The 14,723-nt window shown below is 50.0% G+C and overlaps 1 protein-coding gene across 2 annotated transcripts in view; it reads right to left on the reverse strand.

Annotated features, from left to right (window-relative positions):
* Positions 1-436: 436 nt before the first annotated feature.
* PHAF1 (phagophore assembly factor 1) overlaps positions 437-14,723 on the reverse strand; it is a 35,118-nt gene continuing 20,831 nt past the window's right edge. For both annotated transcript variants that reach the window (XM_078881970.1, XM_078881969.1), the window contains 4 exons: positions 13,904-13,953; positions 12,276-12,334; positions 8,775-8,847; positions 437-7,784 (listed from right to left, as the gene is read on the reverse strand). In XM_078881970.1, the coding sequence (XP_078738096.1) occupies positions 7,704-7,784; positions 8,775-8,847; positions 12,276-12,334; positions 13,904-13,953 (263 nt within the window). In that variant the 3' untranslated portion in view covers positions 437-7,703. The remainder of the gene's footprint in view (positions 7,785-8,774; positions 8,848-12,275; positions 12,335-13,903; positions 13,954-14,723) is intronic.

Here is a 14,723-nt window from a genome sequence, read left to right on the forward strand (position 1 = left end):
ATCTAACTCAAGGACCCATAACGCAAACGTTAACCTGCTTAGCAGGCTCGGGTGAACGTAACAACACAACAAGAGGGGAGACGGACTCGAAACAGACAACGCAACAGAGACGGACAGAGATTAAAAAAAAATGATTATTTTGAATCACACTGACCTTGAATCGTGACAATTTATCATACATGCCCATTCTCGAACGCGACGAGACCAAAGTGCCGGCAGCCAGCACTCTGCTCCACTGCACACAAAACAAGGCGTGCTGCTCATCACCACTTGACGATGGGTGTGAGCAAGTGGTGGAAATTCCACATTTCTCATGACGGGAACCGGTCTTTCCACAGGAAAACAGGCGTACACATGTACAATTAACACCTCGATGGAAACATCCACGACGCTACTCATGTTCATAAAAGTGTAAATGGCACGGATCAAACCGCTACTGGTGCCTGGTCACTCAAGTCTTTTATTAAACCACAGGCTCTGCTCCAAGGCATGACAACCACAGTTTCGACAACACTGTCGCAATCGTCATGCTTCAGTGAAAAGCGGAAACAAATAAAAATGCACTCAAGACACTCGCGACGTAAGAAGCGGACACATTACAAATCCCGCGGTTCGTGGGGGCAGCCAATATTCTACATGGGCAACGTCGCCACTCGGGCCCTGTAACAACACACGGACATGCCCTCGACCCATATTGGAAGCCAAGTCTTGTGAAAAATGTTGTGCTTTGTAACGCTGCCGAGAGAGGAGGAAAAAAAAAAGTCTTGAACCGTGTTGAATCCACACGAAGACCTTACAAAAAAAACCCTTGGCATGCGGCCCACCCAGTGAATGTGGTCAACACCCCACTGATGTGTGACCATTTCACCTGGGGGTCAAACGCAGGTGCGAGGGAGCCACCGGAGAGAGTGTGCAATGTCACGAGAAAAGTTGACACATAATCTGCTTTGAATGATGAAGCTTAAATGGAAGCTTTTGACAACGTTGGGCCAGAATAATACAAACCCTCACCTTGGACAGACACTCTCGCGAAAATGATTATCATATTCAACTTGTTTACCCACGAGAGCCTCAGGACTCTTTTTGCAAGAGGGTCCTGCCAAATGTTTGCGGGAGGGGTGACGTTGTTGTGCGTCTCTGTGTGATCACCAATTGAGTAATTTGATTGGCCGATAGCATTTACATTAGCCTTTTGTTGTTCTTAGCTACGAAAGGAAACCAGAGGACTCGGATGAAACCCATTCAGAACGGAGAAAGGCGCCTCTCCCATCCCCCCCCGCCCCCCCCGAGTAGGGGATTAAAGCCAGGCCCTTCTTGCGAGTGTTCCCGCTGCGCCATTCGAGTTTAACCGCGACAAGAATGGATCTCGTCTCTGCCGAGCCTACGCACGTGTATGTACGCAGATGTTTCTTACGTTCAACTGAATTTTGCGCCATGCGTAGCCACACCCGTGCGCCGATGTTGTGTGCATTTCGGAGCACATTTACGCAAAGGGAGACTTTCTTGATACTCTTAAGTTTTTTCGGTAAAGTCACGTAGGTAAAAAATGCAAAAAAAAAAATTCTTATTTAATTTTTATTTTTTTTTCAAAATGAAATTAAAATTAATTATGTTATAATTTTTGTATATTTTTTAAAATAAATGTTTTATTTCTAAATGAAAAAAAACATTCATTTTTTACCTACGTGACTTTACCGAAAAAACTATGAATCCTTGCAGTCACGAAAGCTTCAAATCTAGACTTTCTTGAGCCTGGCGACTAAACACGCCGAGGGCATGGGCCACGCGGACGGCCGACATGGCCCAGTGAAGGTGACCGCGTGACAGCAAAACAACAGGAGGAGCCAGTGGCGGCGAGTGACGGGACGCTTCAGATGCCACCAGGACACCGGGGCATGAATCCGCACAATAATCCAGCGTCCCCCCTGGCGGTTACAGAGACCTATGTGGCCAAGGGCAAAATCGGGATGGTTTCGCAGTCAGTACATTTCAACTGAAATTCACTTAAAACATCGCACTAACACTTACTAATAAGAATACTAGTACGAGTAAATTGAAAGCTCGACCGAGCAAAGCCTCGGCTGAGTCTTCACGCCTCTTTGCAGAGAGGCCCTGCTGGTAAATGTCAAGAACCAAGTCCTTTTTGATTTATACTTTGCACGAAACAAAGCAACAAAAAAATCCCACCCTCCCACACACACACAGGAGAGCACCACTCAAACTCGGCTATCGCAAACAAAACATCCAGCCAAAAACCTACTTGCCACAACTACCCCCATCGCAGGCAGAAACTCGTGAAAATGTCTCGCGTGTGCGCAACACACCAACTCTAACAGACATCGACTACACGCGTACCACCGCACAAGGGGGGCCAGCTCAATATGTTGCTGTCTTTTCTTGGATTTTCTGTTTGCACATAGTCACTTTAAGATGTTGTCTTGTTCATGTTTTTGTTTGTTGCGGTTGCACCCGATTCAAGAGCCGAATGGCTCACAGGGCTATACCTAATAAATGAACTTGAACCACCCACGGGTGAAGCCACCCAGACCTGGGTCGAACGCGGGCTATTGCGTTTACACGACCTACGGTGGACCAAACCTGCACAGATGCTGAAGGGCAGGTGAAATGTCACGCGCCATGCAACCCAGTGACCGGTCTAGCGCAGTGTTCTTCACTGCAATGCCACCGCGGCCCCCTGATTTGCTAGCCCCCGACAATACGCAAATGTGAAAACACTCCCTCGTGCTGTCACAAATCAAATTGTTTCAAATGCGTGGCGGCCCTCGGCGAAAGCCGCATACGCCGCTCCCTGTGAAAATTAGTGAAGAACGCTGGCCCAGGGGCACGGCAGTTGACTCGACGATCAATATTGCACTGCGTCATTTCAAACGTGAAATGTCCCGTTAAAAGGAACTCTAGTGGCACTCCTGGGTTTCGGCGTATTGTGTGCATACGACACGTTAAATGACCGCGCAAAATGTATGCTTGTGACACGTGGGTGATCGATGCAGTAGATACGAAGGTCGCAGCTTTGTGAACTACGGCGCTTGAACGAGAAGACCGTCGCGTGAACATCATGAATAAGCAACGGAGGCGTACGGTGAAAAAGGAAAACCGCCAGAACTGTGCACCGTGATGGAAAGCTGGAGAGTGAAGTATTTATGGACGCGTAGCTATAGGACCTATGGGGCCAACACTTGGGATTCAAAACGACGACAGCGGGGAGGGTGCTTAAAATTCAGCTCCGATTGTAACCTGGCATGAGATTTGCCCTGAGCTGCCCTGGCGACTTGAATCACATCGCAGCCGTTTGGCAAACCTCGTCAGTGCTACCTGTGGAAATTATTTTCTAAATTAGCGACGCCCTTTCATCGTCAGTGTACCCCAGCAGCAGTAGCAGCAGCAGCAGCAGCAAGCGAGCGACTGCGACCACAGGGCAACACGGCTGAGCCGAGGGATTGCCTCGGCCAATCGCGCACGAAGGGCTTGACACGTACATCGAATCCTCGTTTAACGCGGCAGTAGTAGATGCGTTCCTGAAATGTGCCACGCCAAGCGAAAACAATTTTCCCCATAAAAAATGTGACGATAAAGTTTGGTTGCGATACGATGCTACTACGACTACGCACACCGCGCGGTGAGGTGGTGGGACAGATAACGGAGGGAACCCCGCCACTGCGTTACTGTTTCATTCTGCGTTCTGTAGCACTCAGCTGCTCAGCTCAAGAAAGTAGTTTGTCGTCGACCGCGCAGAACCGCGTTATAACGGGGCGCGCGTCCGGCGTTATAACGGGGGGGGGGGGGGGGACGTCTCGCGTTATAACAGGGGAGGGACGCACACTTTCGCGTTGTGCGAAAAGTGTTCCCGAATGGAAGAACCGCGTCACAGCGTCACGTGGGCAAGCGCGCGTTAAGCGAGGAGGCTTTCCGTATGGTGGCGCCTCCCTCAGCAACTCAAAAGCACCTTACATCTCGCCCCCCCCCAGTGGCATTCGTCCCCTCGCGGCACAATGCCGCGGCACCGGCATGCGTCTAAAACGTCGGTGGTCGCCGTTCCACATAACGGCGTTAGTGGACTTTGGCTATACAGGGGGGGGTTTGGTAAAAAAAACCACGACGGCCGTACGGTTCGTCTGTGTGCGCGCGTTCACTTGGCGGCGTGCGTGTGCATGCGTGTAGTTCAGCGTTAACCCGAGGAATAAATCGGACGTCGTTGACCGGGAGGTGTCCTCGCCGAATTCCCCGGGGGACTTTGAACGGCAACATCCCGCATCTCAGGGTTAACTGCCCCCCCCACCCCATGCCCCTCTCTCCGCGTTCCGAGTAAATCTGCGCATGAGTGGTGGTGGTGGTGGTGGACTCGTGCAAAAGCTAGGCGGGTGTAACCTCATCCACGGCCTCATCGATCGCGATCCATCCTTAGCGCTCATAGTGCCACGCGTGCGAGAGCCGATCGTTTAGAATGTATGCAAACTATAAGCAGTGATATGCTGTTAAGATCAGGCTAATGGAGCAACAACAAAACTGTACAGAATGAGACGTAATACCTAGGAGACAATAAAAAAAAAACATGAAATTCTTGAATCGTGCACCGAGTCAAGACCATTCACCGAACTACTTTGGGGTTTCATTGATACCTGCTTATTACATACCTACTTGCTGTACCTCCCCCGTAAAATCAGGCAGGCACAGTGCTATTTACCACTCACTTTGCTCCTCGGCGGACCTTTCTTGTTATCGTAACGCTTGTGACCCATTGCTCGTTTTCCAGTTTAAAAAAAATTGACGTATTCTTGAAAATGACAACAGTTCTAAGTGTATAAAACATCAGAATGGGTTGGGTGCAACAGGGAGGGGGAGAGAGACAGGGTCGATGGAAAAACGCGCAAATGAGAGCTGGACAATGGCTTCATCGTGAGCGAGACGACCAAGGCAACAGCCATAATCACCAATGGTTCAAACTGCAAACGCCAATGAGAAAAGTAACTTAGTAATACAAACCTGTCAACCCCTTATCGGTGCCTACCTTATTACAGACCAATTCAGACCTTATTGGTCACCCCGTGCTCCTTATAAATCTCAACGTTCATCCTACAAAGTCCCATCGCAAGGGAGAAACACAAACAAATAGAAATGTTTTTCTTTGCCCGTATTGAAACGGCTGTACGCCGTATGGACTTGGAAACTCAATTTCCCTGTACAAGAATGCGGGGTAAATCGTAGGGGCAGACAGGGATGTGACATCATCGTTTCTCTCTCTCTCTCATCTTCTCGTCGCAGGGTAAAGAAACGATGAATTGAGTGCGCGCACGTTTTTGCGTTCCGTGCCGACCGCGTCCGAACCGCGGGCAGAGCATCTGGACGCGAGCGAGAGGCCAAAGCGCGTTTTTTTTCCGGCACGGAAACTCCCGAAGGACACGAGACCCAAGAGACGCGTCCGTAGGCCTTGGCGCAACAACGTTCCCGGAACGACTCTTTAACCACCACCTCTAAAACCAGGGGGGGGTCCGGCAACCAAAATAACAAAAGAGTCATTTCTTTTCAAATCCGTTAAAAAAAAAAACAAACTCAATATTTCACGGGCCGCAACACATTGTGAAGAAGACGTACATACATGCGTTACGTCGCGAAGCAGTCCATAAAGATTCTAGATTTGAAGCTTTCGTGACTGCAAGGATTCATATTGTTAGGTTTTTTCGGTAAAGTCACGTAGGTAAAACATCAAAATTAATAAAAATAAAATAAAATGATTTTTATTTTATATTAATTTTGATGAAAATGATTTTTATTTTATTATATTTTTATTCATTTTGATGTTTTACCTACGTGACTTGACCAAAAAACCTAAGAATATGAGTCCATAAAGAGCCGCGTGCGGTTCTGGAGCTGCAGGTTTGCCGACCCGACCCCTCCTGCTCTAAGCTGTGCTCTTTAGCTGCGTGGTGGGACACAAGTGGTCACTACTCTGTGCCTGTCCGTAACGCGCTACGTCCCCCCCCCCGCTCCCTGCCCCCGCACAGGTGGGCAAGACCAAATTAAGTGCAAAAAGAAAAATGGAGGGTGTTTTGTGCAGTGTACTCCGCTCGCAAAGCTGGTTTGTGAATGTGAGCCCAGGGTATGAGCCCTGGGCACGAGCGACGCTGGTTCAGTGGCTCCCCCGACGACACCCGCCGTCGACGCGAGCCACCTGAGCCGCCCACTCGTGGACGCTTGAGGAGGTAGGGCCCAAGGTTACGACAACACTTGACTGCGCGGGTCACGGACCAGCGTGCGGGCTTCGTTTAGAGATTCCGTTTGCGTGTTGGTCGGGGGGGCGGGGGAGGAGGAGGGGGAAGGAGGGGACTGTCCGCCGAACTCCTCGCACGGAACGAGCTGCCATCACTCCCCGGTGAAATGTTCGGCGGTCGAAGAGTTGATTTTTCATTGACGGACTTGACACGACGGAGAGTGCGAGGATGATGCTTCGGTTCTTCTTTGGCCAGCGGAGAGCCGTGTCGTCGGGTGGGGCGGGCGGGCGGGGTGGGGGAATGGATTGGGGAACACACGCCACTTGCAATTGTGCGATTTCGGCCGGAAACCAAATTCCACTTTAGTGCAGGGAATGAACGGGCCCCCCCCCTCTCCCCTCCTCACTCCCCAAACTTCCAATGATTTCCCCCCCACAAAAGGAATCGGGAAGGAAAAAAAACGGTCTCCTCCGGGGCTTGGGTCATTCAGCATCGTCAAGTGGAATTTCGTTTGGCCTTTAAAACGAACGCAGTCGACGGCACCACGAGGATCTACGAGGACAACCCGGTGGGGCGCGCCGGGTAGCTGCGTCGCCTGCTCAACCAGCGACAACCTGTGGACGACTAATGCTCCATCTAGCCTGGGCGGGTTTTTAGTTTTAGAGTGGAAGCTGGGGATGGGGAACCTTAGGGAATTCGCAGTGGTAAAATGCGTGGCTCACTTCAGCCAACACATTCCCCAGCTCCAGAAGAACCACCGTTTTGGTTCTGCTCAAAGCTTTTTTATTATTTTACTTTTTACAATCTGGGCTTTGTGAACCTGTTCCGGATCTCTGTGTCCACACACACAGAGCCACGTGCCAACTTTTGGGAATAACCCCGAAAATGAGGCGAGGGATCTTCCTCCTGTAACCCCTTACGCCATTCTTCTACACCGTGCTGGCTGAGCGCTGTGCAGTCAAAAGTGAGCGGGTTTCACCGGTGCCTGTGTCCGCTAAAATAGACCCTCAGGGATCTGGAAAAAAGCCAAACAAGGAGGTACAAAACCGAATTCATATTTTCTTATTGTTCATTCGCTGCTTGCTTGGCCGACTCTACAGCGCCCTCTCCGTGCCGGAGAGTCCGGTGAAACCTCCGGTAGGTCGGTGAAGCCTGAAATGTGGACCTTGCGTAGGCGCTGGCTTCAGCACTTCCCGGCACAGACCTCGGCCTCCCGACACAGACACCCCCCCGGGGCCTCCCTGAACCTGACGGCAAAAAAAGGCCCTCCCGCAGACACGCCTGCGCGCTGCTCGCATGCGTCGCCAGCATTTGTGGGGTGTTTTTAAACCAACGGCCGCCAATTGTTGGCGGCCCAAACCTGACATTACTCTGACGCAGGGGTTCCCTTGTGAAACAAAAACCCGGGGTGGCTCGTAGTGTGAATCGGATCTGGAGCGGAGCTGCTGCTGCTGCTGCTGGCGTCAGTCTGTGGGTTCATGCGTCGTTGTGACGGACACCGCCCACCGCCCGGGGCCAGTAGAGCGTCACCGACGCAATGTGTCCGTTCGCCATCACCTACCGCGCACACACACACACACACCACAAAGACAAATTTCCCCCGTATAGCCTTTAATTAACTGTAGGGGCTGGTGCTGTTAGTGAGTAGCACCTATGAAGGCCGGCACGACACACAAGGGGGTGGGTAGCCAGCACCACGCCCGCCCTCCTTTCTTTCCCCAGTGGTGATGTTTACTACACACCACACCAGGTGCTCATTTGTGGGCTAAGTTTGACCTAGGGGAGGCCCAGGATCGGTTCAGATAATCATCACTTGTGTTGGCCGGATTGCTGGCAACGGTGCGTTGTGTGAAGAGTGTTCCCTGACAGAAGAACTGCGTTAAATCGAAAACGCATCGCGTGAACACCGCGCGTTAAGCGAGGATTTTTCATGTTCCCCTCTAGCACCCGAATAGCGTGGCAAGTCGCTTCAATGCCACAGCCATGCGAACTGAAGCCACGAAGCGTAGGTGAGAAACCCCCCCACCCCCATCCCCCACCTCTCCAACTACGGTGAGCGCTAAACGCACACGACTTCAAATCCCGCTCATGGGTTTACTCGGCCCATCATCCTTCCAGGACGGATTCAATAAGTACCACAATGTGAGAAGCCAACTGTGGTCATCCTACAAAAAAAATCCTGCTTCACCCTACCTCCCCCCCCCACCTCACCACGCTAATGCCAATAGAGATGAGAGCCACTGCTGGTACGTAGCGTAAATCACCGTCACGCGAGCTCCGGTCATCCTCGCTAGCAGCGACGGCTTCTGGCTGGCCGTCGAACAAAGACGGTCACCACATCCCGCGCATTCAGTTCTGCTTCCGCGGCCGTCTGGAACGCTCTTCCTTCAGATATTAGGAAGCCACTGGAGCTTTACACTTTTTAAAATATTCCAATTATCAAGGTCGGCTACGTACGGTACGAAAGAATTTCAACTTATATACATATATGAGCAGGGAAGCAGCCTTCACTTGCACTGAAAACAAAGGGGCAAGCAGCATCCTCACCTCAAATATCATCCTTTGGAAGCCATAGCAGAAGGTGGAGCCAAATGGGTTCGTGTTGTTAGCAGACGACGACCTGAATACACACGTGTGAGATTGCGCAATCCACAGTTTTACAAACTATCATGCCGACCACTTTGTGCTTCCGATAAGAGCCCCCCCCCCCCGCCCTCCTTAAACGCCAGGGCCGTCTCGGAGAGCTCATTACACCACACACAAAGGGCACGCCACCAAATGAACCGCAATACCTTGCTGCGACCTTGTCAAGGAGCATAAACTATTTATCGCGCGAACCCCGGTCATCCTCTCAGCAGCAACGGAGGCTTTGGGTTAGCCGTCAAAAATTAACCCGTCAAAACAAAGTTTTTCACTATAAATCCTTTATATGCGTGGCATCGGGGCGGCTAGAGTCCTCTCGTCCTCTGGCTTGAGATGGCTGCCACCTATGGGTCAGATGATTGTCTGGCAGCATTAAACAATTGGTAATTAAATTTTTTTTTTTTTCCCTAAACAGTGTAAAATTTTGGAAATGTTTTTTCACGAAAATGCATTGTCACGCACAACGAGTCTGTGTGCAAAATGTCAGCTCGATTGGATAACGGGAAGTGGGTTAAAAAACGACCGAAAGATTTGCACGGTCCTAAGCAAGCAAGCGAACTTAATATAAAGGATTTTAAAAAAACAAACGGTGGTTACCGCATCGCACGGCGCTTTCGGATGCGCTTCTGCGGCCATCTGAAACACTCTGCTTTCCAATATAAGGAAGTCGCTGGAGCTATGGACTTTTAAATCATCGAGAGTGACTGACTAATTTCTTTAAAACTGTCTTCTTGGTTCTTTTAGTAAAGTCACGTAGAAGGCAAATAATAAAATAAAAACATAATAAAATACAATTCTCACGACGTTTCGACCACAACGCAAGCAGCCGTCCTCAGGTGAAAAACAGGTCTGTCGGAAAGACAGCGTCTGAATGAGACAGACCTGTTCTTCACCTGAGGATGGCTGCTTGCGTTGTGGCCGAAACGTCGTGAGAATTGTATTTTATTATGTTTTATTTTTATTATTTTATTATTTCCCTTCTACGTGACTTTACCGAAAGAACCAAGAAGATGAATCCCTGCAGTCACGAAAGCTTTAAATCGAAATTCTTTAAAACTGCTTTTAGTGTTGTTTGTTGTCCTTTCCCCACACCTCCGATTAGCACGGTAGGCTACGTACGATGCAAAAGAAGTTCCACATACTTACAGACTAAAGACTGCTCGCAGGCCAATATCGATACACATCGTGCCCACAGGGACAGCCACTGCTGGAAGTCCCCCTTTGAATGTTTGAGCTGAGATGTGATGCAAAAAGGCACTTTCAGTTGCCGAGGAATTTCAGTAACGCCAGATAAATGCAAAGAGATTATTATTCATTACTAGCATTATTGTTCATATGTTAAGCATTGTCTATGCAACAAAACGTAAACTCCTGCACTTGTGGTCGCAGCCAAATGTTTTGCTGTGCGCTGAGGGGCTACTCGTATAGGGCTGAGACAGCGTTAGTGGCACAACTGGCGCGGTAGATCCCTCCACGGCATCGTCCCAGCTGATTTTGCTTCTATCATCTCTCGCTGCTGTCCCGTCCTCTATGCTACCAATCTCCACTGTCCCTCTCTGCGCCGCCCTCGCCCTGCTGCGGCCAATCTCGCTCCCGCGCTCCTTCTCGGAACCAACTCCCCTGGAACCAACTCCCCCTGCAGGACTCGGAGCAATCATCTTCACTATCACCTTCTTAGGTTTTTTCGGTAAAGTCACGTAGGTAAAACATTAAAATTAATAAAATAAAATAAAAATCACGACGTTTCGGAGGCAACACAAGCCTCTGTCTTCAGGTGGAACCGTCACAGCCACGACAGCTGTATCAAGTAAATGAGAGATTGCAGGAGCTACCACCTGAAGACAGAGGCTTGTGTTGCCTCCGAAACGTCGTGATTTTTATTTTATTTTTATTAATTTTAATGTTTTACCTACGTGACTTTACCGGAAAAAACCTAAGAATATGAATCCTTGCAGTCACGAAAGCTTCAAATCTAGAATTCACTATCACCGGCTTCTGTTCCTTAAAACAACCCCCCATCGCTTCTCCCCGAGCCCATCATCATCCTGCTACTGCTGCTCCTCCCTGCCTCTCCCCCCCAGGTACGACCAGGCCTAGCCCTATCACTACCCCTTATCACCACCCCTACCCCCTATCATGACCCCAATCACTACCCCTTATCACCACCCCTACCCCCTATCATGACCCCTATCACTACCCCTTATCACCACCCCTACCCCCTATCATGACCCCTATCACTACCCCTTATCACCACCCCTACCCCCTATCATGACCCCTATCACTACCCCTTATCACCACCCCTACCCCCTATCATGACCCCTATCACTACCCCTTATCACCACCCCTACCCCCTATCATGACCCCTATCACTACCCCTTATCACCACCCCTACCCCCTATCATGACCCCTATCACTACCCCTTATCACCACCCCTACCCCCTATCATGACCCCTATCACTACCCCTTATCACCACCCCTACCCCCTATCATGACCCCTATCACTACCCCTTATCACCACCCCTACCCCCTATCATGACCCCTATCACTACCCCTTATCACCACCCCTACCCCCTATCATGACCCCTATCACTACCCCTTATCACCACCCCTACCCCCTATCATGACCCCTATCACTACCCCTTATCACCACCCCTACCCCCTATCATGACCCCAATCACTACCCCTTATCACCACCCCTACCCCCTATCATGACCCCTATCACTACCCCTTATCACCACCCCTACCCCCTATCATGACCCCTATCACTACCCCTATCACTACCCATATCACTACCCCAACCCCTATTACAACCTCAACCTCTTCTTAACCACTCCCACCTGTTCTTCAGTCATCATAACGACACCACCACTTTTAATAACAACCCCACTTCTTTATTTCAACCACTGACATATTATGTACAATGCTATTATTCTTCTTGGTTCTTTCGGTAAAGTCACGTAGAAGGGAAATAAAGTAATAAAAATAAAACATAATAAAATAATTCTCACGACGTTTCGGCCACAACGCAAGCAGCCGTCCTCAGGTGAGGAACAGGTCTGTCGGAAAGACAGTGTCTGAATGAACACCACCAGGCATGGCAGCGTATATTTAAGCTGGGGTGGTGTTCATTCAGACGCTGTCTTTACAACAGCCTGTTCTTCACCTGAGGACGGCTGCTTGCGTTGTGGCTGAAACGTCGTGAGAATTATTTTATTATGTTTTATTTTCATTATTTTATTATTTCCCTTCTACACGAGTTTTACCGAAAGAACCAAGAAGATGAATCCCTGCAGCTTTAAATCGAAATTTAATGTTATTATTTTTATAAAGCAGTCGTGGGATAAGGTGCCGCTAAATAAATACATGCAAAATACGGGACAGGAAGGTAAAGATGCCAATCCTCACCTGTTGAGCACCACGGGATGTTCCATGGGATGGGGGAGGACCTCCTGCACCGAGTCCCACTGCACAGCACAACATCACACACGCAACAAAGATCCCCCGTGTAGCCTTAACAGACTGTAGGGGCAAGTGCTGTTAGCGAGTAGCACCTATGAAGGCCGGCAAGGCACACGAGGGGGTGGGTGGCCAGCAATACGCCTGTCCGCCTTTGTCTCTCCAGTGGCGATGTTAACACACCGCACCAGATAAACATTTAAGGCTGAGTCGAACTAGGGGAGGCCCAGGACCGGTTCAGATAATCGTCACTGGTGTTGGCCGTGAGTGGGAATCGAACCCTGTTTACTGGGTTCGTAGCGCAGCACGCTAACTGCTACCTTCCCACAACTATCAGCTCACACAAACAATCATCAGCTCACACACTGCACACACACAACTATCAGCTCACACACACGATGCCGGAAACGCACACAACAGCGCTGGCAATATAGGGGGGTTTCCACCATGGCGAGAAGATGTTATTTATCTCGAGGCCGAGGATTCGATACCAGAGCCTTGCGATGCCCGTGCAGTATATTAACCAAATAGGAGCGCCAAAAAACGATGCAGAGGCTTCAGAAGAGAAAAAACAGAGGACGATACAATGTGGATGTACACTAGACTGTTGCATTACAGACACGGTGGTAACAATGATATAAGAGAGTGTGAGGCAGTCAGTCGTAGGCAGAAGAAAAGAAAAACGTGTTGCGCCTAGACTTGAATAGGGGGGAACAGGGAGCCGACAGCACGGATGGAAGGGGTGGAGGAAGACAGCCCCAGACTGTGGGTGCCGCAGAAGAGAACGAACGACCATCGATCGGATCAACAGCAGAGCTCGCCGTACAGACGGTGCTAAAACGAACTAGTATTTTTATCTTACCAGGTAAGGCCCACTGAGCTATGTAGCTATTTTTCAGAAGCGACCTGGCCACAAATGATAGCTCAACGAAGTGGCTTATCGCGTGGAAATGTATAACAGCCTAAATACTCTAAAAGCGTGATGTCGATTCGAAACGTGGAGGGAAAAACCGGAGGACCGGGAGAAAAATTCACGCGACCATGAGGAGAGAGTGATATGCAAACTCCAAATATACAGCAGGCGTCAAGGCTTGGGATCGAACCCGTGACATCCTGCATAGCAAGCGAGTTAATGATGACGTCACCCTGCTGCTGCTCTCTATAAGAATGGGAGACAGAGCAGAGCCTCACCATTCTGGCGAATTGCCCGATGATGCTGGATGCAATTACCAGCGAAACGTCGTACTCAAATTGTAAATGTTGTGGTTTCACGCTTCAACACACCGGTGGGCTAAAGCAGTGAACTATTTGCCTTTTGTCAACGTGACACTTTTTTACTGATTGGCCGTGTCGGGTGATGGAGGGTTACGACACATTTAGAAATAACGCGATCTAAACCCAAAAACGTTGATTATGAATACCAAGCGAGGTAGTCAACATCTCCTAGCCATTGTGGCGCCCCCCCACTCGCCACTGTGGTGCCGAGCCACGGAGCGCTGCGCGCGTAAGGGGACAAACCCCCGCTAGGCCGTCTCTTCGCGCGCACCGCTCTCTCTCTCGTCACGCACGGCACTCACCTTGGTGTAAGCGGTGATGACGAACGGCTCCTTCTGCAAGTCGCTCGAGTCTGCGAACACAAAGCGGCCCGTCACGATGCAGTCCCACTAAACGTAGTTGCGGTCGCCCGACTGAAGGTCGCGGACCTCGCACACAGTCAGTCACCACCGGCGCTACCAGGACGTGGAAATTGAAAGGCCTCTGAAGCTATGAAGAGATTTCTCCACGTGTGGATAAAAAATATAGTTTGTTGAACTATCGCTCCATCTCCACGGAAAACGTCCTATCGGGGCGTGTTCTCCTCCTTTGACTGCCACTTCTTTTCCGGTCTCGACCGGCGGTCATCATCGTGCCTACTGGCGACGACGTGTGCACACTTTTCAACTTTTATCACAAATAAGAAGTTGCGCTCGGAAACCAAGACTGTCTCAAGCTAATACAACTGTCGCCGGAAAAAACATTTGATTGTGAAAAAAATTACCCTGCGAAAACATTTCTCAAATGGGATTCTGCAAAGGGGCAATATCGTCCCCCCCACCTGCGAAAACTTGACAGGAACATCCTGACAAAGAGTCTTTGAGATTCAGTTTTCATGGGTAAATTAGCCGGGCGGTTGGTGGCTATGCACGTGGCTGCCTGTCATTCAGCACCGTGGAGGCGGCAGCAGCGAGGATTGATGGATCACCGCACAGATGTTGTGAAACTGCCTTTCCGTGGGCGTTGAGGTGTCATGCCCTGGTTTGCCAAGAGGAGGCAGTACAGCAAGAGGACTAATCGCCATCTGTTTGTATCTGTACGGTGGATAGAGCGTTGTCCCCTCGCACGTGTGGGTATGCTCCG

This window comes from Lampetra fluviatilis, chromosome 63 (genome assembly GCF_964198595.1).
Source record: "Lampetra fluviatilis chromosome 63, kcLamFluv1.1, whole genome shotgun sequence".
NCBI classification, from domain to species: Eukaryota; Metazoa; Chordata; class Hyperoartia; order Petromyzontiformes; family Petromyzontidae; genus Lampetra; species Lampetra fluviatilis.